Source organism: Nyctereutes procyonoides, unplaced genomic scaffold (assembly GCF_905146905.1).
Source record: "Nyctereutes procyonoides isolate TBG_1078 unplaced genomic scaffold, NYPRO_anot_genome, whole genome shotgun sequence".
NCBI lineage: Eukaryota > Metazoa > Chordata > Mammalia > Carnivora > Canidae > Nyctereutes > Nyctereutes procyonoides.
This window is the reverse complement of record NW_026575130.1, coordinates 14,367,839-14,392,449: the sequence shown is the minus strand read 5'-3', so window position 1 is coordinate 14,392,449 and position 24,611 is coordinate 14,367,839. Positions and strand designations below refer to the sequence as shown.

Sequence of the window (24,611 nt, the reverse complement as noted above, 5' to 3'; positions counted from 1 at the left end):
CTGTATGTTAAAGACAAATATATGGAATGTTCTAAAGGAAAAAGGATTAGGGCATCAAGAGGATGTCTCCAGAAATAACTATCTGTGTCATATCCTGAGAAACCAACTAAGGTTAAGTAAGTTACTGAATAAATCTGAACATAGAAGAAGAAATTAAAGAATCTATCTGAAAATCCTGGTAGCCTTAAGAATTGAGCCTGCATGAACTGGGCTCTCTGTGGGCTGACCCTACATAAAGGTGGAAGGATCCTCTGACACACTGGAAGATGTACTCCAGCAGAAGAAGGCAATTAAATCTCTTTGAGAACACAGTGAGTCAATAGTCAAGAGAAATTCCTTTGGAACATATTTTAGCAAAATAACCTTATTGGTGTTTATAGCTTCTCTTCCATGTAATACATGGTTACAGTGATGGATCTTAGCTGATGTTCTCACTATGGCTTCCATTCAAGATGCTAAGTCTCTCCTACATGAAAGAGGGATGCATTAAGGATGTAGTAAAGGGATTTTATTTTATTTTATTTAAATTCAATTTGCCAGCATATAGTATAAGAGCCAGTACTCATCTCATCATGTGCCCCCCTTAAAGCCTGTTACCCAGTGCATTAAAGAGATTTATCTCATTCTTAAAAATTAGTCTTGTGTTTTTCTAAACCAGACTTATGAATACTCTTTCCTTTATTTGCCTCTATGCATGCCCAGGTAAGTGACAGCTGCTACCAACTATGACTGGCATGTTTCTTATGCTACTGAAAACAAATATTGAAGAGACAAAAAGCTCCAGTGACTCTGTGCTACACATATCCTTCAAACTAACCTAGAATTTTTTGACAAGCTTTACTTTAAAATTTTAACAAAGTCTGCATAAAAAGTTCTCTTTAATAATACATAAAAGAACTGAAGGTACAGAGATACCATATTTTATTTATTTGTATGAGAAAAAAAAATTAATGGAAATGTTTGCAACCTATATAACTGTAATTATTATTTTTAAAACTTATCCATCCATCCATCCATCCATCCATCCATCCATCTATTCTACTGATAAATAACCCAGCTGGATAGTGGGGTTACAGAGAAGAACAAGCTCTTAGGCTGCAGGGAGATTACAATCTTCCAGGGGAAACAAAACACTGAGCAACTAATTCAAAGTGTGATATAGGTCACAAAGGCAAATGATGTGACTTAGACTTGCAAATATGGAAAAGTTTTTTCCCAAAGTCACGCTCAAGGTAAGAGGTGCCAGAAGAAAATGAGAGAGTGGTCCATAGGGAGGGTGAGGGGAAAAGTATTCCAGAGCACAGATGGCACAGGAAGAGGATGCTTGATGGGCCAGGGAGGCCGACAGAGACAAGATAGTACATGGTGAGTATCCTTATCTGGAGAGCTCTGAGGAAGAGATGATTCATTTGTACCTTTAAAACCTTTTTTGAAAAAATAAAACACAGATATAAAAAAACATATTATGACTTAGTAAATTATTACAGTGCAATCACCCTTGTAACCACCACGCAGATTAAGAAAGAGAACCCCAGAAGCCCTCATGCACCTTTTCTTTTTAATTTTTAAAAGATTATTTATTTATTTATTCATGAGAGACACAGAGAGAGGCAGAGACACAGGCAGAGGGAGAAGCAGACTTCCTGCAGGGAGCCCGATGCGGGACTCGATCTCAGGAATCCAGGATCACACCCTGAGCCAAAGGCAGACGCTCAACTCATGTATCTCTTTCTAATTGCAGTTCCTTCCTGCTTCCAACAGTAACTACTATCTTGAGTATTAATCACTTCCTTGCATTTTTTTTTTGGTTTCCCATGCAAATGTCCACCAAAGACATTATAATTATGAAATCATGAATTTTAACATACTTGATGGATTTTAACCCACTGATATTCTTATCCTTACTGAATCTCAAACTGTCCCACTCTTGGTTGGTGAGAGTCTCATCAATGTTCTTTAACATACCTCTGATAGCTTCCTTGTTATCTCTATGTCAAAATATTCCAGGATCATCTAGTATACTTCCTGTCCCAGACCTGGAATCAGCCATTTCTCTAAGGAACCCTTCCCTTAATGGGAAAAATGATTTCAGTAGGAAACACAAGATTATTAGGTGATTCATTGTTTCTAGTCCTTTACAGTGGACACAGGTTATAATCACTTCCTTGCACTTATCTATAAATATAAGTGTGTACATACAGAATGCAAAAGAAATCAAGGAGTCAAGAATCATTTTAAGTTTTTGACCTGAGAAATGAGAACACTGGCTTTGCCATTTACTGAGGTGGGAGAAGCTGCAGGAAAAGCAGGTTCAGAGAAGATAATGCAACTTTGATTCGGACATGTTACAGCTGAGATGACTATGAAACCTCCAAGCAGGGAATCCCTGGGTGGCTCAGCGGTTTAGCGCCTGCCTTCGGCCCAGGGTGTGATCTTGGAGTCCCAGGATCGAGTCCCATGTCGGGCTCCCTGCATGGAGCTTGCTTTTCTCTCTGCCCCTCTCTCTGTCCCTCACTCTCTGTCTCTCATGAATAAATAAATAAAATCTTAAAAAAAAAAAAAAAAAAAGAAAGAAAGAAAAGAAACCTCCAAGCAGAGGCGCCAAATAGGCAGCTGGATATAAGCACTAGGAATTCAGCAGAGATGTCAGAATCAGAGGTAAATCTGAAAGTCATCAGCATATTGGTGGTGTTAAAGCCAGGAGACTGGGTGTAATTACCTAGGAAGTCAATTATCTGACATGATTTTCATGGGATTTAGCAAAGAGAACAAAAAAAAAAAATGAGGAAAGGTTTAGCAAAAGGCAAAATGAAACATAAGCATTTTCCTTCTTCTTGGAATGATAATAACATACCTGGTGAGCAACTTCTGCTCTCACGGAATTCATGAAGTCCCGACCAGTTGGATAAAGGGCACAGGCAAACATAAAATCCTGCCATACCTATCAAACCAATAAAAAGCAATAAAGTACTTCCATATGTTTTTTTTTTTTTTTTACACAGAAAGAAATTCTTCATTCTGAACTTTGGGAATTATCTTTCAGGCAAATAAAAAAACAAGTTAGCTTGATGAGTGTGATCATTTGAACACTACTATGATTGAGGCAATGGGAGAGGCTCTCATATGGACCTCAGGACTTTCCAGAACTATACAAAATTGTGGGGGAAATCTGAGAGAAGAAAATGTTAAGCAGGGAGAAAAAGAAAGAGAAGAAAAAGGGAATTCAAATAAGAAACAGTGAGTGTGTTGAGGGAAATATGAAATTTGAAAAGAACCTTCCCCAAGCCCCTCCTCACTTGCAATACTTCAATTTTTTACTGGGAATTTGGTATTGAGAGATAGACCAGATTGTTTATAAAGGGACTAACTTTTCATGGCAAAAAGGATGACTACATGGACATTTTTGTAATACAACCACATAAGTTCATTTATTTTTTTCTGGCTTTTTGTTTTGTTTTTTTTTTTTTTTTGAGAGAGAGAGGGGGAGGAAGAGAGAGAGAAAGAGAGCTGAGGGGGGTGCAGAGGGAGAGACAGAGAGAGAGAGAATCCCAAGCAGGCTCTGTGTGACACAGGGCTCGATCTCATGACCTTGAGATCATGATCTGAGCCAAAATCAAGAGTTGGATGCTTAACCTACTGAACCACCCAGACACTCCCACATAAGTTCATTTCTAGAGAGGCTGTTAGGATGCACTGGTTAAGAGCACAGGCCCTGAGTCAGAACCTTGGTTCCACCACATTCCTACCATTTGGGTTTGGGCAGGTTATTCAGTCTCACCTCCACGTGTCAGTTTCCTTATTGGTAAAATGGGGATGGAAAACAGCAGTAACTACTTCATAGGATGGGCAAGACGATGAAATAAAATAATAGATGCAGAGCACTGAGAACAATGCCTGGTACTCAATAAATATTATAGAATATTGTCACATTATCATGACCATCAGCATTATCAATATTATCATAATCACTATTCTTTTATGGAGTATTTTATATTATAGAACTGTAATACCAGAACTAAAAGACTGTATTTCCTGTGCTTAACCCTCACCAATGTAAAACACATTTGGACTACTTAATAACAATATCAAGCACAGCTTTACTTCATTGAATCTTATTTTTCTTCTTTCTAGGTCTTGTTATGTCTCCTTAAAGTTAAATTTTAAAATATGTATGCACATCCTTATATCACAAAGAAAATTATAAATATAAATGTCTCCCACTTAAAATAATTAAATAATTATGATATTCCATCATCTATGGTTCTGGGTTTGTAAGATGCCATTTATTCCTCTGCAAAAAATGGATTATAAGTCCCAGCTCTGAGAAAGAAGTGAAGGAGCCATGTCACACATCAGAACACAGGAGGTCAAAGTGAGGGTATAGTAACATATCAATCAATAAAATGCTGTCAACTACGCACCATTATTCCTAGTTCATCACAGAGTCTATAAAATTCATCCTGCTCGTAAATTCCTCCTCCCCAAACCCGGAGAGTATTCATGTTAGCATCCACAGCAGACTGCAAAAGGAGCTGTAACCTGTAGAAGAGATTTTATTTTATTTCGTTTTTTTAAGATTTTATTTATTTATTCATGACAGAGAGAGAGAGAGAGAGAGAGGCAGAGACACAGGCAGAGGGAGAAGCAGGCTCCATGTAGGGAGCCTGACGTGGGACTCAATTCCAGGTCTCCAGGATCACACCCAGAGCATGGTGTTGATAAATACATTTCAAATCTCTGTTAGAAAAACACATTCTAAAATTATGATGGTTTAGGGGGCACCTGGGTGGTTCAGTCGGTTAAGGGTCTGCCTTTGGCTCAGGTCATGATCCCAAGGTCCTGGAATGGTGTCCTGCATTGGGCTTCCTGCTCCACGAGACAGAGTCTGCTTCTCTCTCTCCCTCTGCCCCTTGCCCTGCTCCTGCTTTCTCTCTCTCTCAAATAAATAAGTAAAATTAAATTAAATTAATAAAATAAAATAAAATATGATGGTTTGGATATAATGCTAGGTGAAGAAAGTGAGACAAAATTATACACACATTAACCTGGAAAAATTGTGTGTTATATCTTTCTCTGCCTTCTGAATTCACATTATTATTATGCTATTTTTGAAACTAAATATTTTCTTATTCTTTTTTTTTTTCTTATAGAAAAAAATTTGTAGGGATGCCTGGGTGGCTCCGTGGTTGAGCATCTGCCTTTGGCTTGGGTCATGATCCCAGGATCCGGAATCGAGTCCCACATCGGCCTCCCGGCAGGGAGCCTACTTCTCCCTCTGTCTGTGTCTCTGCCTCTCTCTGTGTGTCTCTCATGAATAAATAAAATAAAATATTTTTTTAAAAAGAAAAAAATTGTAAACCTTAGAAAGTATGAGGTAATTTTATAGAACCATTTCAAATTATAAGACAAAAATCAAAGTTTGCACATTGATACCTAGCTTACTCTCATCTCCTTTTTTCAATTCCTCCAGTCTAGTACATATTTTCCTCAATTTACAATGGGATTATATCCCAATTAGCCCATTGTAACTTGAAAATATTGTTAAGTCGAAAATGCATTTAATACACCTAATGTACCAAACATCCTAGCTTACTTAGCCTCACCTACCTCAAATGTGCTCGTAACACTTACATTAGCCTACAGTTGGGCAAAATCATCTCACACACAGTCTAGTTTATAATTAAAGTATTGATATTTCATGCAATTGATTGAATACTGTACTGAGAGTGAAAAAACAGAATGGATATATGGGTACAGAATGGTTCTGAGCGTATAGGTTGTTGACTATCAGTACAACGTGGCTGCCTGGGAGGCCAAGGTTTCTGCTACTGCCCAACATCACAAGAGATTACTGTACTGCATATCACTAGCCCAGAAAAAGACCAAAATTCCATATTCAAAGTATAATTTCTACTGAATGTGTATCATTTTTACAGCATGATAAAGGCAAAAAATCATGCCGAACCATCATAAGTAGGGCACTGGCTATGCTTCTTCTTTTTATTTTTAAAGATTTTATTTATTTACTTGATGCAGAGAGAGAGAGAGCGCGCAAGGAGGGAGAGAGGCAGAAGCCAACTCCCCACTGAGTAAGGAGCCTGACTTGGGGCTCAATCCCAGGAGCCTGGGATCATGGCCTGAGCCAAAGGCAGACACTTAACTGACTGAGCCACCCAGGTGCCCTGCTTCTTTCTCTAGTAAATTTCCTTTCTGATTTTTCCAATTCCTATTCACATCACCCACAGGAAAATCCAGAAATTTACAGCCACTTTGAGAACATCTACCTTGCATTTCTAGAACAGAGCCCAGAAAGGAGCCAAGAAGGCCAATAACTGGCCCACTAAGCACTCGGAGCATTGTGCTTCAGTAGGTTTACTAATTGGCCCAGCTGTACTGAACAGTCACTGCCAACACCAGCCAGGAGATGACAGGAGCCAGGAGATGAAAAGAGGCAGCAAGTTATCTGTGTCTATGTCTGGAGAATAATTTCATTTTCACATGAAATTTGATACAACATACACAGTTTAAAGTAAAAGCAAATTACTGCAACTTTTGGCAAATTCTAAACACCAAATAATATACCACAATGCATATTTATACACATGTAAATAAGCTAAGTGTTTATTTTCTCTTTAAAAAAGTTTATTTTTACTTTCATCAAGACAGTTTATAATTGCAATCAGGAAATACTATTTTCATGTAAAGTGCTATTCTCAAAGCTTTAGATAAGCACTTTAAATTTTCTTCTTGATTTAAAATTGCAAAGCTTTTTTAGTTCCTTTTACTAAGATAAAAGTAAAAGAATATACAAATAGCTTAGAATGAAGAAGGAAATATGGATTTCCATATTTTTAAAAGAATGCACAGAAATATTTAAGGTATTCCTTGAAAAATTGAAAAAAAATTAATCATTTTTTTCAGGGACTAACTATCCAAAGTGTGCATTAATGATTTCCTTGTTCTTCCACAGGAAATATATAACAGTTTTCTAAAAACTGGATGGTTTCAGCAGTCTCAAGTCATTTAGCTGTTAAGACTATCTATAGCTCATAAGAATAGAATACATGACTTAAAAATCCTTTCCATTCTAAAGTTTCCATCACCCTAGAATTCTGTCTCCATTCCTTCCACTGGAAACAAAGAAAGTAAAAATGAGTAACTCTTTAGCTTTGTGGGACTGTTAATAAAAGAAAAACAAGAAACAGAAAATAACTTACAAGTCAGAGGTTACTCGATCCTGGAATGAATCTGCTGGGATCCAGTTCGAGCCTTTCAGAAATATGGGCAATCCATTAATTTTGAAGTAGAAACTCAGACCTTGAGAACCTTCAATGGGCTCTTCTATAAGTTCCACCGTCCTAAAATAAACCTATTATGAACAAAATTAAATACTGAACATCAAATTTAAAACATAAGCAAAAGAGATCTTTTTTTAAAAAAGGAAAACAAACTTTTAAACAATTTACATGAACATAATTTAATGTTAATTTCCAATTTGCTATGAGGCACTTAATATGGAAGTACACATTTCAGAAAAAAAATATATATATATAATAAATTAATGCCAGATTGTATCTTTTAGTAGATATAAAATACAGAAACTATTAAAGAGGAAATATATTCTAGTCTTCCTCATGAAACAGGCATTTGTAATTTCATCATAAGAAATATATTTGAGAGGTGCCTGGGTGGCTCAGTTGGTTCAGCATCCGACTCTTGGTTTCATCTCAGGTCATGATCTGAGCCCCATGTCAGGGTCAGTGTGGCATCTGCTTGGGATTCTCTCTCCCTCTCCCTCTGCCCCTTCCCACACACACAGAGGAGGGGCAGAGGGAGATCACTCTCTCTCTCCAATAAATAAATAAATCTCTTTTAAACAAAATAGGAAAACACACTCTCATTTCAATGTTGTTAAAATGTGCTAAAAAGTGCATCTTAGAATCAAAGACAAACAGCACAAGGTATTTCACAATTTAACAACTTTCCAATATTAATAGCATATTAGTATAAAATCATTTTGCTTAATGGGCAACAATTTAATCCCAGCTAATCATCACATTAAATTCAATGTTTGAGAGAGTTCTAAAAATGTAAGTGGTGTTTCAACTGGAAGATGGAATTGGAGCACACACTCCAATATTATAACTGCTGTGTGAGAAAATGCTGAGACTTTGGTCCCTGTGACACTCTAGCCAGGATTTCCCACAGTTAAGCAGGAGCAGCAAGACTCTAGATAGAGAAGATTTATGTTCTTATCCAAATCTTCATTCCTTCCAGCTATAAACTGGATCAAGGAATGAAGAACATAGTTCTACACCAACAAAGCCTAGCCTTGAATCAAGACTATGCATTTCTTCCCTAATTAAAGTAAATAAATGAATTAATCAACTTATTTTATGAACTAAAAGTGTCCACCATTCTTGTACTTTCTTACCCTTGTCCTTATTACTATGACATGACAAAAAGGTATGAGTTAACTTTATGAGAAGACACAGAATAAAGCTTGGTTGAGGAGGATCTTGACGTGGAATTACCATACCTGCTGTAGGGTTGCAAAAGGTAAAAAAATGCTCAATGATTTTAACAAATAACTTTTAAAACACCTTGATGGGTAAATTCAAAGATCTAGAGCAGCAGTTCTTTAAGTATGGCTGGGGGCTACAAGGGAACCCTGAAATCCTGCAGGGGAGTCCTTGTGTTCAAATCCATTTTCATTGTAAAGCTAAAACATCATTTGCCTTTTTCACTCTCACACTATTTTAAATGTATGGTGGAATTTTCCAGAAGCTACATGATGTGTGATGACATCATCACTTTGTTGGCCAATGGAATGCATACTTGCATATTCTGGTGTGCTCTATTTCTACAGTAGAGGTTAAGTATATGAAGAGGTGTGTTTTCAGAGATTAATTCAGTTTGTTCTTAGCTTCTATTGTGTTCTTAATAGTAGTGTTTGATTATTCCTGCTATAATCTTAGTAACTTCATTATCATGCAATAAATTCTCCTTTTGAATCTCAAAGTTTCCCTTGCAATCTACACAGAAAGACAAAAGGACTGGGGGTACCTTTTGTTAATTTGTTTCACAGTGATATTTTTAAGTTTTCAAATGAAAACAAATTTTAATTGAAACTCATTTAAGTTCAGTATATTATTTTATTCTAAAAAATTATTTATAATATACTTTTTCTTCAGGGGGAACCTGCAGCTAGAAGACTAACATTCTCAACCTAGAACTATACTGTCTCCATCTAAAAAATGCTGGGAACAAATGAAATATCAGAGTTTTCTTTTCTTTCTTTCTTTCTTTCTTTCTTCTTCTTCTTTTTTTTTTTAAGTAGGCTTTGTACCCAACGTGGACCCCAATGTGGGGCTTGAACTCACAACCCTGAGATCAAGATCTGAGCTGATATCAAGAATTGAATGCTTAACCAACTGAGCTACCCAGGTGCCCAACATCAGTTTTCTGACTCATGGAAAGGAAGAACCTACTCCAAAGAAACTGGGTAAAATTACAAATAAAAAATGAAATTATATTTAAAATATATACATATTTTTAAAGAAATTATGAGGAAATCTGTATTTCCCTCAACTTTATAATTGTTAATAATTTACCTTATTGTGGGCAGCCCGGGTGGCTCAGTGGTTTAGCGCCACCTTCGGCCCAGGTTGTGATCCTGGAGACCCGGGATCGAGTCCCACGTCCCTGCATGGAGCCTGCTTCTCCCTCTGCCTGTGTCTCTGCCTCTCTCTCTCTCTCTAGCTCTGTGTCTCTCATGAATAAATAAAATCTTTAAAAACAAATTTATCTTATTGTGTCTAATGCAATATAACATTTTAAAAAACAATATTTATGGTGCCAGTTAAGTTGCAGTATCATTTTGAGACCAAACATTCTAAGTATGAAGAAAAAAGAACTGAACATTTTAAACTTAGACAAGATAAGCTCTTTAAAAGGCAAACGTTGTTTATTATGATGTAGCCTTATTGTACATATTGTTTATTATGATGTAGCCTTATGTAACATATTATTTTATATTGTATTATAATGTTTTCAAACTAGGAATGAAAAAGTCACTGGAGCATCTTACAGGATTGGTTATCATATTACACAGCTGGAGAAGCGCACATATTAGCTGAAGAGAGTTTTACAGTTGACATTGCTGAATGCCTACTGGATAAAAAGTCAGAAAATGAAATCACAGCATTGTCACTTTGCAATGATAGAGTTAAGTCATCCAATTAAAGATTTAGCAGCAACAGGATACTGAGCTGATATCTCATCTGAGTGTCACACTTTGCCTTACAAATGCATGAATCTCCAGAATGATGGACTTACTGTTTGATGATATTTATCTGTTAATCAGCACAATGAATCATCAAAGTTCTCATTTATGTGAATCTTTGGCAACATAGTACAAGAAATGCTGAAATATTCAAAGTATTGAATAGTTTCTCTGAATCTCAAAGTTAGCAACAACTGTGTTAACATTTGCCCTGATGTTACAAAAGCAGTGGTGGATAACACTGCTGGTGCCTCAGCAAAAATCAAGGCAGTAGATCCAAACTGTGCTAATTGTCACTGTACCCTTCACCTTCAGGCATCAGAAGGAAAAAAAGTCAGTTTCACTTAAGAATGTTGTGATAAAGCAGCAAAAATTATTAATCCTATTAAATCCCAACCTTGAGTACACATCGTTATAATAGTCTGTGTGATGGGGCACCTGGGTGGCTCAGTGGCTGAACTGATAAGTGGCTTTCTGCTCAGGTAGTGATCCTGGGGTCCTGGGGTCCTGGATCAAGTTCCACTACAGGGAGCCTGCTTCTCTCTCTATGTCTCGGCCCCTCCTCTGTGTCTTTCATGAATAAATAAATAAAATCTTTTAAAAAAAATAGTGTGATGAAATAATGGAATAGGAAATTTGGATAAAGTGCCACACAATGGATTTCTTGAGGAAAAGCATCTGGGCCATTGCTTGAGTTGTAAATTGAATTAGTCATCTGGTTCATGAAACTTCATTTTAACTTGAACAAACTACTGTTATTCAGACATGGCTATTGGCAGATATTTTCTGAAAATGAATGAAGTGAGCCTTGTCACTTCAAGGAACATAAGCAAAAGTATTGTGGACAAAGATAAAACTCAAATTTACAGGCAAAAGTTAGGATTTAGGAAAACTTGTATCCACTACCATGAGCTTGAGTGTTTCCCAATACTTAAAAGACTTTTCAGATAACATCCGGGTGATATTAACAAATGTTAATGTGATATTATATAATGGAATGTTTCAATGTTTGGAAACACTTGAAACTCTCAAAACTCTAATATTTTTCAAACAATCATTGCATTATATTATGATATCACATACAGATAAAAGTTCCATTAGGAATGAATAAGTCATAGTAATAAAAGGTATAACACAGAGAATATAGTCAGTGGTATTATAACATTTTATGGTGACAGATGGTAGCTGTGCTTGTGATGAGCAGAGCATAAGGTACAGAGTTTTCAAGTCACTCTGCTGTACACCTGAAACTAATGTCACATTGTCAACTATGTCTAAATAAAAAAAAATAATTTAAAAGATCCATTAAAGATGCAAGAAATACCAACAGATTTTAATGTGACAGAGTACAAACAGTTCATTAAAATGGCTTCAGATTCCACGCTGCAACTAAATTTAAGAAACTACCACTACTTAAGTTCTTGTGTGGTACATAGAATAGTCTCAATTATTTGAAAAGGCTATTAAAGTACTTTCTTTTCCAACTGTATAACTATGTAAGATCATTTTTTCTTTGTATATGTCAATGAAAACAACGTGTTGCAAAAAAGAATGCAGAAACATGAGAATCCAGCTACCTTCCATTAAGCAACACATTAAACAGATTTGTAAACATGTAAACAATATCACTATTCTCACTACATTTTGTGTTTTGTAAATATATTTATTTTTCATAAAATAACTCATATACTAACATGTCATGGATTTGATACTGTGATTTGAAATGAATAAATATTTAATCCCCAGTTTTAAACTTACCCATGTAAACAAAGGTACTTTGGGGTTCTCAATAATTTTTATGGATGTAAAGTCATTGTGAGTAAAAAAAATTCAAGAATCACTAATCTATAAAATAGAACTCATTTATTTCTTTATACTGATTAATACTACAAATAATATTAATGATAAAACTCATCTTCCCCAATTTTTTCTTTTCTGCTCAAGTTTTCTTGTGAAAAGATAGCTATCCCCATCTCTCACTCTTATAAACATCTCACAATTTTATGACTCAGGTCAAAATAAACCCTAAAGCACCTGACAGTATTCAGAGGTGAAGCAGGAATTACCAGCCACCTTTTTCCGCTGGGCATTCTTTGACAGGTTAAAGGCTGGTGGGTCTATGATTAGTATCAGTAATTCTCCATGTCCTCTGGGAGTCCTGATGAGTAACATAAAGCCTTCTTCTGCAAGAGGTATTTTACTTAGAGGAAATAATAGGCTTTGAAAGAGCTTTTTTGAAAAGAACCCTGAGTAACACATATTTACATCCAGAGTGAATTACAAGACCAAAACTATTTTAAACAGCCCAACAAAATAAATTATTGTCTAAAAATAGAAAAAAAGGTATAAATACCTAAGAACCTAAATGTGTAAGTCAAGCCATTTGAATTTAAAATTTTTTAAATTTCCAAACTTATTTATCCATTGTTGAAGATTCTATTAGCAACTCACTAGGTAAATTTTTTAAATGAGCCTTATGATTTCATTTTTTAAATAGAAAGATTAACTTTCAAAGTACAGAATAGGTGAACACATTTTTTAGACAAGAGCTAAGAATATCTTAACTAAAGAGCTTACAGAGTATGTGTCTGATAATACTGTACTTCTCACATTTCTCCCTCTGGCAGACCAGATGATGATGTAATGAATCATAGTTTCATAAACTTCATATCCCTTCTCAGCTGTTTGTAATCAAATAATTAAAAAGCTGTCATACTTGAGGTGCTTGGGTGGCACAGTTGGTTGAAATATGACTCTTGGTTTCAGCTCAGGTTATGATCTCAGGGTCCTGAGATTGAGCCCCCAGTTAGTCAGGCTCTGTGCTCAGTGGGGAGTCCGCTTCTCCCTCTCTTCCTCTCACTCTGCCTTTTGCCCCACTCATGCACACTCTCTCTCTCTCTCTCAAACAAATATAAATCTTTTTTTAAAAAAGCTGTCATAGTATCACTAGATACTAGTAATTTTCTTCTTAAAAAGAACCTTATTTCCAGAAATTGACAAATGGTACCTGAAATATTTTTCAAATAATTTTCATAGATTTCCAAAATATACCTAAAATCATTTCACCTATGTTATGTATTTTTAGAGACAACCAAACACATTTCTGTCTGCTCTGAAAGTGCTGTAACATGCAGAAGCACTGAGAAAACACGTGCTGGGTTTCCACAAAGAGCTCTCCTGACACAGGCCTGTGCAGGATGACACAGAAGAGTCTCTCTTTGTTGCGCCCTAGAAATATGCAGACAGCACAACCAGAAGTTAACAGATACAAGTTTACACCAGCATAGTTACCTGGTATTTTTGTAGCCAGAAGTACAAAAGAGATCCAGAATGGACAGAATTGCTTTCTAACACTCTTTTACATGACAAAATTATTTTCAGTATAATAGTGAAATGAAATGATTATCCAGAAAGCACTTTCCTTTATTTAATGTTATATATAATATCATACCACTTTTAAGTAAAATAAATATGAGTAGAAAAAAGGAAAACTAATGGATTCATGTATTTGATTATATTAATGTTTTTGAAAAAAGTAAATAACATTTCCATAGATTGGTTCACTATGGAAATGAATAATACTTGTTATTTTGAACCTTAACTTCTAAAAATATCAAGAACTTTGTCAAAATTGATCTTCCTTGTATGTATATGCTTTATAAAGAATATAGCCAGATTTGTCAATCTATCCTTGCATAGTTGATAGAAGAACACCTTTTATTAATTTTAATTTAGAAATGTTTTTTTCGGGCAGCCCAGGTGGCTCAGCAGTTTAGCACCTGCCTTCGGCCCAGGGCGTGATCCTGGAGTCCTGGGATCGAGTCCCGCGTGGGGCTCCCTGCATGGAGCCTGCTTCTCCTTCTGCCTGTGTCTCTGCCTCTCTCTCTCATGAATAAAGAAATAAAATTAAAAAAAAAAGAAATTTTTTTTCAAATGAAGCCCAAACTATACAAATATTTTGGGAAAGTATTAGACATAAAGGTAGGTCTGACAGAGATTCATAAAAACCCCACTTCTCAATGAATTCCAAAAAATGCAGTAGTATCCATGCCATTGTTTCTTTGAGATTCACTCAAAGTGTTTACAAATGCCTCTGGGGTGAAAAATTCCCACTTTTTCTAAAAGTAGCAAAAGCAGAAAAAAATGGCTAAATGATAGTGAACACAGACATTTGATTCATTGAGTTAGAACAAGTATCCAGTTCTTGGTGAAAATGATTAGGGTATTCAACACGACTATTTTGATTTCTCTGGGCAATATAAGATCAGCATCTTTTGTTGTTCCTCCTGACACTCTTCTTCAGAATTTGATTCTTTTTTTCTTTGTAAATGTTCATTTCTTAACATTTTGTTGTTGTACAGTAAATAGCCTTCACCAAAATTTCTGGGCACTTATCGTCAAAGAAAAGTTTGAAAGCTTGGCATTTCACTGTACATTGTTCAAGGCAAATTCTGTATTTGTGAATATGTTTGTATCTGATTAACCTCAACTAAAATTCTACACCAGGAAAAAAAAGATAATTCAGAAGAGAAAAACTGCAGTAGCAGAAGACAAAATCTGAGCTGATTCTCATGCATCCAACATTCTTTTGGATCGCACAGTACTTCAACGTGTAGATTAACCATTCAAAATTTACTGTCTTCGCCTCATAATGAGCATTCCATCTTGTCTAGGAAAGACTCTGTAGCTTTTTCCAACAATGAGGTGAGATTTAAAAGAATGAATAAAATTTTTCCAAAGTTCCAGAAAACATCACACATGAAGAAATGTTTCCAAAAAAATATTCCACAAGGTTCAAAGAATGACTTCCAAAAGACAGAAATAAAAATTGAGATTAATCTCTTTGATTTCTGTATAAACCAATGTGAATATTGGTCACATATGCAGCACTCTCCTATCCACTGACCACAAAAGAGGTTTATGAAACAACAATCCAGTTGTTTCAAGATATCCTCTGTGAGCAGCTGCATTATTTCCAGAAATATAAGAATGACTTCCATATATCAACTCTTACCACCTTTTATACAAACAGATCTGATTAACTTACACATTTGATTTCTATGAAGCATCTGAAGTACTATCAAAAAGATTTTGGGTTTTTTAATATATGCAACTACTAAATCATACCACTGATGTCAATTTACTTTCATTCTTTCTTTAGTTTTAAAACAATTAAAAATTCCCACAACTATATGGTCAATGAAGCATAGAACAAAGCAGGAAAGAATATGCAATGGAAAAAAGACAGTCTTTTCAACAAATGGTGTTGGGAAAATTGGACAGCCACATGCAGAAGAATGAAACTGGACCACTTCCTCATATCATATACAGAAATAGACTCAAAATGGATGAAAGCCCTAAATGTGAGACAGGAATCCATCAGAATCCTAGAGGAGAACACAGGCAGCAACCTCTTTAACCTCAGCCATAGCAACTTCTTATTAGACATGTTGCCAGAGGCAAGGGAAACAAAAGCAAAAATGAACTACTGGGACTTCATCAAGATAAAAAGCTTCCTCACAATGAAGCAAACAATCAACAACACTAAAAGGCAACTGATGGAACATATCTGATAATGGGTTTTTGTCCAAAATCTGTAAAGAACTTATCAAACTCAACACCCAAAAAACAATCCAGTTAAGAAATGGGCAAAAGTCATGAGTAGACATTTTTCCAAAGAAGACATTCAGGTGGCTAACAAATATATAAGAAGATGCTCAACATCATTCATCATCAGGAAAATATAAATCAAAACCAGGATGAGATACCACTTCACTCTTGTCAGAATGGCTGAAATTAATAACACAGGAAACAACAGGTGTTGGTGAGGATGTGGAGAAAGAGGAACCCTCTTACACTGTTAGTGGGAATGCAAACAATACAGCCATTCTAGAAAACAGTATGGAGTTTCCTCAAAAAGCTAAAAATAGAACTACTGTATAATCCAACAATTACACTACTAGGTATTTACCCAAAGGATACAAAAATACAGATTCAAAGGGGTACATGCACTCCAATGTTTATAGTGGCACTATCAACAATAGCCAAATTATGGAAAGAGCCCAAATGTCCATTGACTGATGAATAGACAAAGAAGATGTGGTGTGTACACACACACACACACACACACACACACACACACACCACAGTGGAATATAAATCAGCCATCAAAAAAAGTGAAATCTTGGGGCACCTGAGTAGCCCAGTCAGTTGAGCATCCAACTCTTAACTGCAGCTCAGGTCATGATCTCAGGGTTGTGGGTTTGAGCCCTATATCAGGCTCTGCGCTCAAAGGGGAGTCTGTTTCTCTCCCTCTCCCTCTGCCCCTCCCCCTGCTTGCATGCTCTCTCTAAAATAAATACATAAATATTTTTTTAAAAAAGAATTAAAAAAAATAAAAAAATAAAAAAATAAAAAAATAAAAAATAAAAAATAAAAATAAATAAAAATAAAATAAAAAAAAAGAATTAAATCTTGCCATTTACAATGGTGTGGATGGAACTAGGGTATATAAGCTAAGTGAAATAAGTCAGTCAGAGAAACAGAAATACCATGATTTCACTCACATGAGGAATTTAGAAAACAAAACAGATGAACATGGTAAAGGAAAAGAGAGAGAGAGAGGGAAGTAAACTATAAGAGACTCAATGAAAAAAAAAAGAGACTCAATGATAGGGAATAAACTGAGGGTTGATGGAGGGAGGTGGGTGGGGAAGGGCTAAATGGGTGATAGGTATTAAGGAGGGCACTTGTTATGATGAACACTGAGTGTTATATGTAAGTGATAAATCACTAAATTCTACTCCTGAAAACTATATTACATTATATGTTAACTAACTAGAATTTAAATAAAAATTTGGAAGAAAAAAATTAACAAGTAAAGAATTTCAATTCTAAAGATATAAAAATTAGTAAAATATTTCACATATGAATTTAAATATGCACTTGCCAAATAAAATATTACATATTATACATCACAGTTCACACTATCCTCTATTTAGGTTTTTTAAGACTTAATTTTTTTAGAGTAGTTAAGATTCACAGCAAAACTGAGGGGAAGATACAGAAATTTCTCATATACCCCTTGCCCCACAGTGCATGGCCTTCCTCATTACTAGCATCCTCCACTATGGTGGTACATTGGTTACAACTGATGAACCTATACTAACACATCATTATCACCCAAAGACCACAACTTACATTATACTTCACTCATAGTGTGTTACATTCTATAGGTTTGGACAAATGTATGACATGTATCATTATGGTGTCATACAGAGTAGTTTCATTGCCCTCTAAATCCAGTATGTACCACCTATTCATCCCTCTGTACCTCCTCCCTACAGCCCCTAGCAACCACTGATCTTTTCAATGCTTCCAGTTTCATCTTTTCCAGAATGTCATATACTTGGATTCATACCATATGGAGCCCTTTCAGATTGGCTTCTTTCACTTAGTAATCATCATTTAAGCTTCCTCCAAGTCTTTTCAGAGCTTAATAGCTCATTTCTTTTCAGCACTAACTAATACTCCATTGTCTGGATCCACCAGGTTTATCATTCCACTTACAGAAGGACATTTGTTTGCTTCCAAGTGTTGGCAATTAGGAATAAAGCTGCTGTAAACAGAGATGGATTTTGTGTGGACATAAATTTTCAGTCCATTGGATAAACAGTGAGCAGATCGATTTCTGGATCATATGGTAAGAGTATGCTTAGCTTTATAAGAAACTACCAGATTATCTTCCAAAGTGACTGATTGTACCATTTTCATTGCCATCAGCAATGAAGGAGAGCTCCTGTTGCTTCACATCCTCACCAGCATTTGGAAATGTCACTGTTCTAGGTTTTGGCCACTCTAATTTTTTTTTTTTTTTTTGGTTTTTAAATTTATTCATTTGATAGAGAGCGAGCCAAGTGAGTGAGATCACTAGCAGCAGGGAGGGTCTGAGGAAGAGGGCGAAGCAGACTCCCCCTTGAACAGGGTGCCAGATTACGGCTCCATCCCAGGACCATGACCTGAGCCACCCAGGTGCCCCATGTTTTGGCCATTCTAACAGATGCATAGAGCCGTCTTGTTTTAATTTGCATTTTTCCTAATGGCATATAATACGGAATATTTTTTCATATGCCTAATTGCCATCTGTATCTCTTCAAGTTTCTATTAAGATCTTTGGCCCATTTTTTAACTGGGTTATCATCTTATTGCTGAGTTTTAAGAGTTCTTCATGTATTTTGTTTAACAAGATATGTCTTTTGCAAACATTTTCTCCCATCTGCGACATGTTTTCTCATTCTCTTGACATTGTCTTTGGCAGAGCAGAAGTTTTTAATTTTTTAAAAAGACTTATTTATTTATTTGAAAGAGAGAGAGAGAGCATGTGTATGAGTGGGGTGGGGAAGGTTAGGGAGAGGAGAGACAGAATCCCAAGCAGACTCTTGGGGAGTGTGAAGCCCAAAGTGGGGCTAATACCATAACCCTGAAATCATGACTTGAGTCAAAAATCAAGAGTTGGACGCCCATCTGAGGCACCCAGGTGCCCCTACATTGAAGTTTTTACTTGTAATGAAGTTCAGCTTATTAATTATTTCTATTTAAAATTTTAAGCATAAAAATAAAAATTCCAGGAGTTCACACTGAAGTAGCTCATGCTGAGTTTGTTTGTTTTTTTTATAATCACTCTGCTGTTACTGTTTCTGAACTACTTTTAAATGCAAGAATACATAATAAGATAGAGACTTTGGATATAAACCATGTACAAAACAAGTTTAAACTATTTTAAACTATAATAAACTTACTTTCAAAATGACTATATGCAGCTGAGTCTTCTTTATCCTGGGGACAACTATATAACCAAGAGTTCTCCAAATTTACTTCTAGGTAGAATATAACCTTTATTAAAGAAATTAATAAAAATGTGCTAAATTGAAGCCTACATATGTTATTAAAAAATCAGGAATAATCCCACAGATGGATAAAACTTAGGCCAAGAAAAGATTTTGCAGGGAGGAGTATTTAATCACTGACATTGTATAGAATTGCCAGATACCTAATAGTAAAATACAGGCCAACCTGTAGTCTACACACAATGCAACGACTTAATGCCTGTACCCAGGGCTAACTGCTCCCATGACCCAGTCTGGGTAAGCCACTACCAATAACCATTTTGGAAATGTTTAATTGAAATTGGACAGGAAGAAAGACAAGAGGGAAATTTACTGAGATGAACAGCGTTCCTCAAAATTTATGTCACTCAAAAACTCAGAGTGTGACCTTATTTGGAAATAGGGTCTTTACAGATATAATTAGTTATTAAAATGAGGTTATACTGGATTAGGATGGGCCCTAATCCAATGGCTGGCATCCTTATAAGAAATGCAGAGACACACATGGAGAAAAGGCCATATGATGACAGAGGCAAAGATTAGAGTAACCTACTACAAGCCAAGAAATGCCAAGGATTACCCACAACCACCAGAAGTTAGAAGAGGCAAGGAAGGATACAACATGGCAGCCCATGTTTAGAAGAAACATGGCCTGCCAACACCTTGATTTTGGACTTTGAGCCTCCAGGACTATGAGAAAGTAAATTCTTTTTGTTCTAAGCTATTCCATTTGTTATGTTAGGAAACCTAGGACACACAGAGGGAGACACACTTCACAATCTCTATAAACTCTCAGTATTGATCAGAAGTACAGAGTGATCAGAAATACACCTTGATTATTCTGAATTCCATATTTTTTGGCTATGTACTTCTAAGGTCTTTAGATAGCCAAGAGTAGCACTTAGAAAGAAAAAGAAAAACATCTCACTGGTATTGTGCTCTCTCTCTGCCCTATAGGTACTGCAAAGATGAAACTGGGAATTTTAAAAAAAAGAACAAAGCAAAAATTGAAAAATAAAAAAGAAGTTAAGTCTCCATTATTTTTCTAATTGTGATAGCTAGGGGCAATTTTTTACCTCCTCTGACTTAGAAACTGTGCAATACAATTTCTAATTGTGGACTACATATTATTACATTGTTTCTTCTATTTCCCTACAATAATTTAATTGGAGAATACTGATGTTGGGTCAAATATAAGCAACTACCTTGTGTTGCTTTTAGCAGGATTTGCCTTACATAGGGAATACATGGGAGAGTCATATAAAATAAGTTATGCTAAAGAGAAGTATCAACTAATTGAGTTCCTATTTTTCCAGAAAGGTAAACTATATTAGTCCTTAAAAAATATTTATTACGTCTTTAACACATCTTAGGTAGGAATTCAGTATAATCAATTAGTAGGATAGAAATATTCAATAAACCTTGGCAGAAAATGGCAAAACAGTGATTAGGAAGATTTTTTTTTTCCAATTTACCCAAAGTAGCCTTTCTCATTACACTTCTACACAAAACTTCCTTTGTTAAAAGAAAGCAGACTCTACCAGACTTACATTCTAGAGTCCCTGAAATGACTTGTTGGACAGAATTTATAATATCCCAATGCCTATCTTTTATTTCTTAATTTATTTTAAAATTTCCTATATTTTCATCATATTATTTCTCTTCATACTCACAGATGTGTCTCAGAGTTATTTCTTTCAACAATAAAAAAAATTTCAATCATCAAGATTTTTTTTGTGTTCAGAAAGAAATGTAGTCAGCCTTTCCCCTCCTACTAGATCCAGTACATCTCTGCTGCATGGGCTGCATCTAAAATCTGTAACTTCCCTAAGGTCTTTTCTCTGAGTCAACTGTGCTGCTGTCTTGAGACATACTCAGTAAACAAAAAATTAAAATGTGTTATGTCTAATCTCAATGGAAGAGAGTCACGAAAGAAAACTGAAGCACGATGGATTTCAATAAGATGTTTTAAAATAGGAATAGCTTTACATAAACCAATTTTATGTAATGTTACATTTTCTTTTATGTTATGTTTTAAGATCATAATAGAACCACCAGAATACAAGAGCCATAGCAGTGAGATAAGGAGGGGCCAGTGATAAGAACAAAAGTCCTGACACAATACCTAGTGCTGGGGAGCATGTGAATATATGGAGTAAAAGTGAAATACAAGCACTTTGGAAGGCAGTTTAGCATGCTATCACAGCTGACCTACACATGCCCTATGATCCTGTGATTCCAGTCCCGGCAGAAATGCTGTTGGGAGCATACGTGCTTTGAATCAATAATGCTCATAACAGCATTACTCAGAATAGCCAAAACTGGAAAGTACCTAAATTTTAACAGCAGAATGTATAAAACACTGAAATAGTACACAGCAATATAAATAAACTACAGCTATATCTGACAACATATCTAAATGTCACAAATACAATGTTGAGTCAAGTTAGTCAGACACAAAAGAATGCATGCTATGTGGTTCCATGTCCATAAAGGTTAAAGACAGGCAAAAATAAACTACAGTGTTAGATGGCAGGATAGTGGATCTTTGAGAAGGAGGAAGGCACAGTGATTGGGGAGGGCTCACAAAGGGTAGGGGGACCTCCAGAGGGATAAGCAATGCTCTATTTTGTGATTAGGATGACGCGTTACATAAATGTGCTTTTTCTAATCATTCATTAAGCATTACACATATGTTCTGTCTATTTTTCTGCATGTGTGTTACAATTTACAATAAATAGAAAATAAAAATAAATTCCAATTTAACAATATGAATGGACCTAGAAGTTATTAAGTAAAATAAGTCAGACGGAGAAAGACAAAGACCATATGATTTCACTTACATGTGGAATCTAAAAAACAAAACAAACAAAAGCAGCAACAGACCCATAAATACAGAGAACAAAGTGACAGGAGGGGGTATGAGGTTGGGCAAAATGGGTGAAGGAAAGTAAGAGATACCGGATTCCAGTTATAGAATGAGTAAGTCATGTAGAAAAAAGATACAGCATAGGGAATAGAGTCAATGGTATTGTAATAGCATCATATGGTGGCAGATGGTAGTTACATGTGTGAGCATAGATAGCATATAATACAGAGCTGTCCAATCGCTACACTGTACACCTGAAACTAATGTAACATCGCGTGTCAACTCTACTTAATTAAAAAAGAAGAAAAGAAATCCCAATCTGGCACATTCCCACCAAAGAAATAGGAGAAAGACACAGATAATGATGGCAGATAGCTGTCAAATTCCTTGCCTGCTGAAACACTGGCAAGTCTGAAACCATGAAGAAATTTAGGACTGGCAAGATACTTATTTTCCTGTAAGAACCACCTTGGAAACAAAGGTGAATTAGGTATTATCTTTCACTTACAAAATGTGAAATTAATCTATACTTTTAATCTAAATTTCAAAGGCAAACACTGATTCCTGAAACTTGCAAAGAGCTCAAATTTGTATTTCATTCTAGGCAATCACAGAATCATGGGGAGGCACAAGAGATCATCTAATACAACCTCTACCATCCCAGTCTAATAGACAAATGGACATAAATACTTTTCAAAGTTCCCACTGCAAATGAATGCTGAGGTGTTCCTCAGTTGCCCACTCTAGTGTGCACAACCTTGACTATCGCACAGCCACTCTCATGGGTGACCTTGGTCTAACATGCTCCACTTTAAGTTCACTTCCTTCTCCACCTCTGTCCTAATACAGATGAATAAAAAATTTCAAGAATAACAAGTTAAAGAATTAGCAAACACGTCCTCAGCTCTCCAAGGTAAATTACCTTATTCCTTTATCCTCTTTGTTCTTTAATCACCTTCATGGCCATCTTCTGAGAAGAATACCAAACTGATTAAAATGTTATAGTAAGGTTTTAACAGGCTAACTAAAATAGTACCTTAAGACTCCTATATGACATAGAACTACTATTCCTCTTAACATTCTAGAAATAACAAGACCATTTTAAAAAATCATATCAGGGAAAGATATCTAGTTTTGGATCCAAGCCTCACCTCAAACTTTATTTCTTTTTTTAAGATTTTATTTATTTGTTCATGAGAGACACACAGAGAGAGCCAGAGACATAGGGAGAGGGAGAAGCGGGCTCCTCGATGCAGGACTCGATCCCAGGACCCCGGGATCATCACCCGAGCCAAAGGCAGATGCTCAACCACTGAGCCACCAAGGTGTCCCTCACCTCAAACTTTAAAGTGTTGCTCAAATACAAGGGATTTCATTGGCATGAGTACAAGCAGGGTAGGCAGAGGGTCCAATTTCAAACCACAGTGCACACCAAAACACCTTGTACAACACCACCAAACCACCCTAACACGTCACAATCAGAAATCAAGAATTTATCCAAAGTGAAGGTATCGCAATTCTCAGATAAAGAAATTCAGAGTTTTCAGCCTCAGGTGGGCCCTCAATGCTGCCCCAGAGTCCCATCATATTGCCTTAGCCTTTTCTCTAGACTAGCTTATCTCAAGGCTTCACTTTCTCAAATTTCTAACTTGCCCTCCACTCCTCTTAACAAGACATTACATCCTAGCTCCCAGGAGAGAAAAAAGTTACCTGACCAGAACTCCCTGAACTTTCTTGTTCAGGTTCACTTTTTCCTCTTTGGACTCTGCAGAAAGAAGAGGCTGCAATTCCCATAGAGAGAAACTATGCCTTAAGTGGTCCTAGAGATCTTCAAAATTACTTCCATCCTCATGCTCCATCTTCTCCTCTACATATGTTATTTTATCTTTAACCCCTATGACAACAAAACACTGAATCCATTCACTGCTGTGGTGACGCCATCCTCCCTCCCCTACCTTATCAGAGATAGCCCTCTCAACCACCTCTCAGATTTTGAACTGTTTTCACTCTTGCCCTGGCTACTGACTCTTCCCATCAGGATTTTGTTGTCATTGCTCTTCATTCTCTTTAATGGTGTTCTTTCTCATGTTGCAACATTTGAAGTCACAAAACAATTGCAAAGATAGTGCAAAGAACTCTCGAATACCCTTCACCCAGAGAGAGAGATCCCTTTAGGTTTTGTCAGTTGTCCCAGTGACATTGTTTACAGAAGAAGAAAGAAAGAAAAGAAAGAAAGAAAGAAAGAAAGAAAGAAAGAAAGAAAGAAAGAAAGAAAGAAAGAAAGAAGAAAAGATCAAGTACTGCACCCAGCTGTGACATCTCTCTAGTCTCTTCAATGTGGATTAGTTCCTCAGTCCTTCCTTGATATTTTTTAAGATTATAGTAGATTGAAGTACATTTGAAGGTTTTAGCTCCTAGAGCTCATTTAGGTTGCCTGATGCTTCCTCTGGGTTAGATCCAGGTTATCTGCTTTGGCAGGACTATCACAAAAGTGATTCTAAATTCTTGTTGCAGCTTGTTGGGTGGACACCATGTCACTTTGTCATGTTGGTGGTGATAACCTTAATCACTT

The 24,611-nt window shown here is 36.1% G+C and overlaps 1 protein-coding gene across 2 annotated transcripts in view; it reads right to left on the bottom strand.

Annotated features, from left to right (window-relative positions):
• The window catches only part of MANBA (mannosidase beta), a 113,086-nt gene that overhangs the window by 39,131 nt on the left and 49,344 nt on the right, over positions 1-24,611 (bottom strand). For both annotated transcript variants that reach the window (XM_055342538.1, XM_055342539.1), the window contains exons 8-10: positions 7,218-7,369; positions 4,422-4,539; positions 2,855-2,941 (exon numbers count right to left, since the gene is read on the bottom strand). In XM_055342538.1, the coding sequence (XP_055198513.1) occupies positions 2,855-2,941; positions 4,422-4,539; positions 7,218-7,369 (357 nt within the window). The remainder of the gene's footprint in view (positions 1-2,854; positions 2,942-4,421; positions 4,540-7,217; positions 7,370-24,611) is intronic.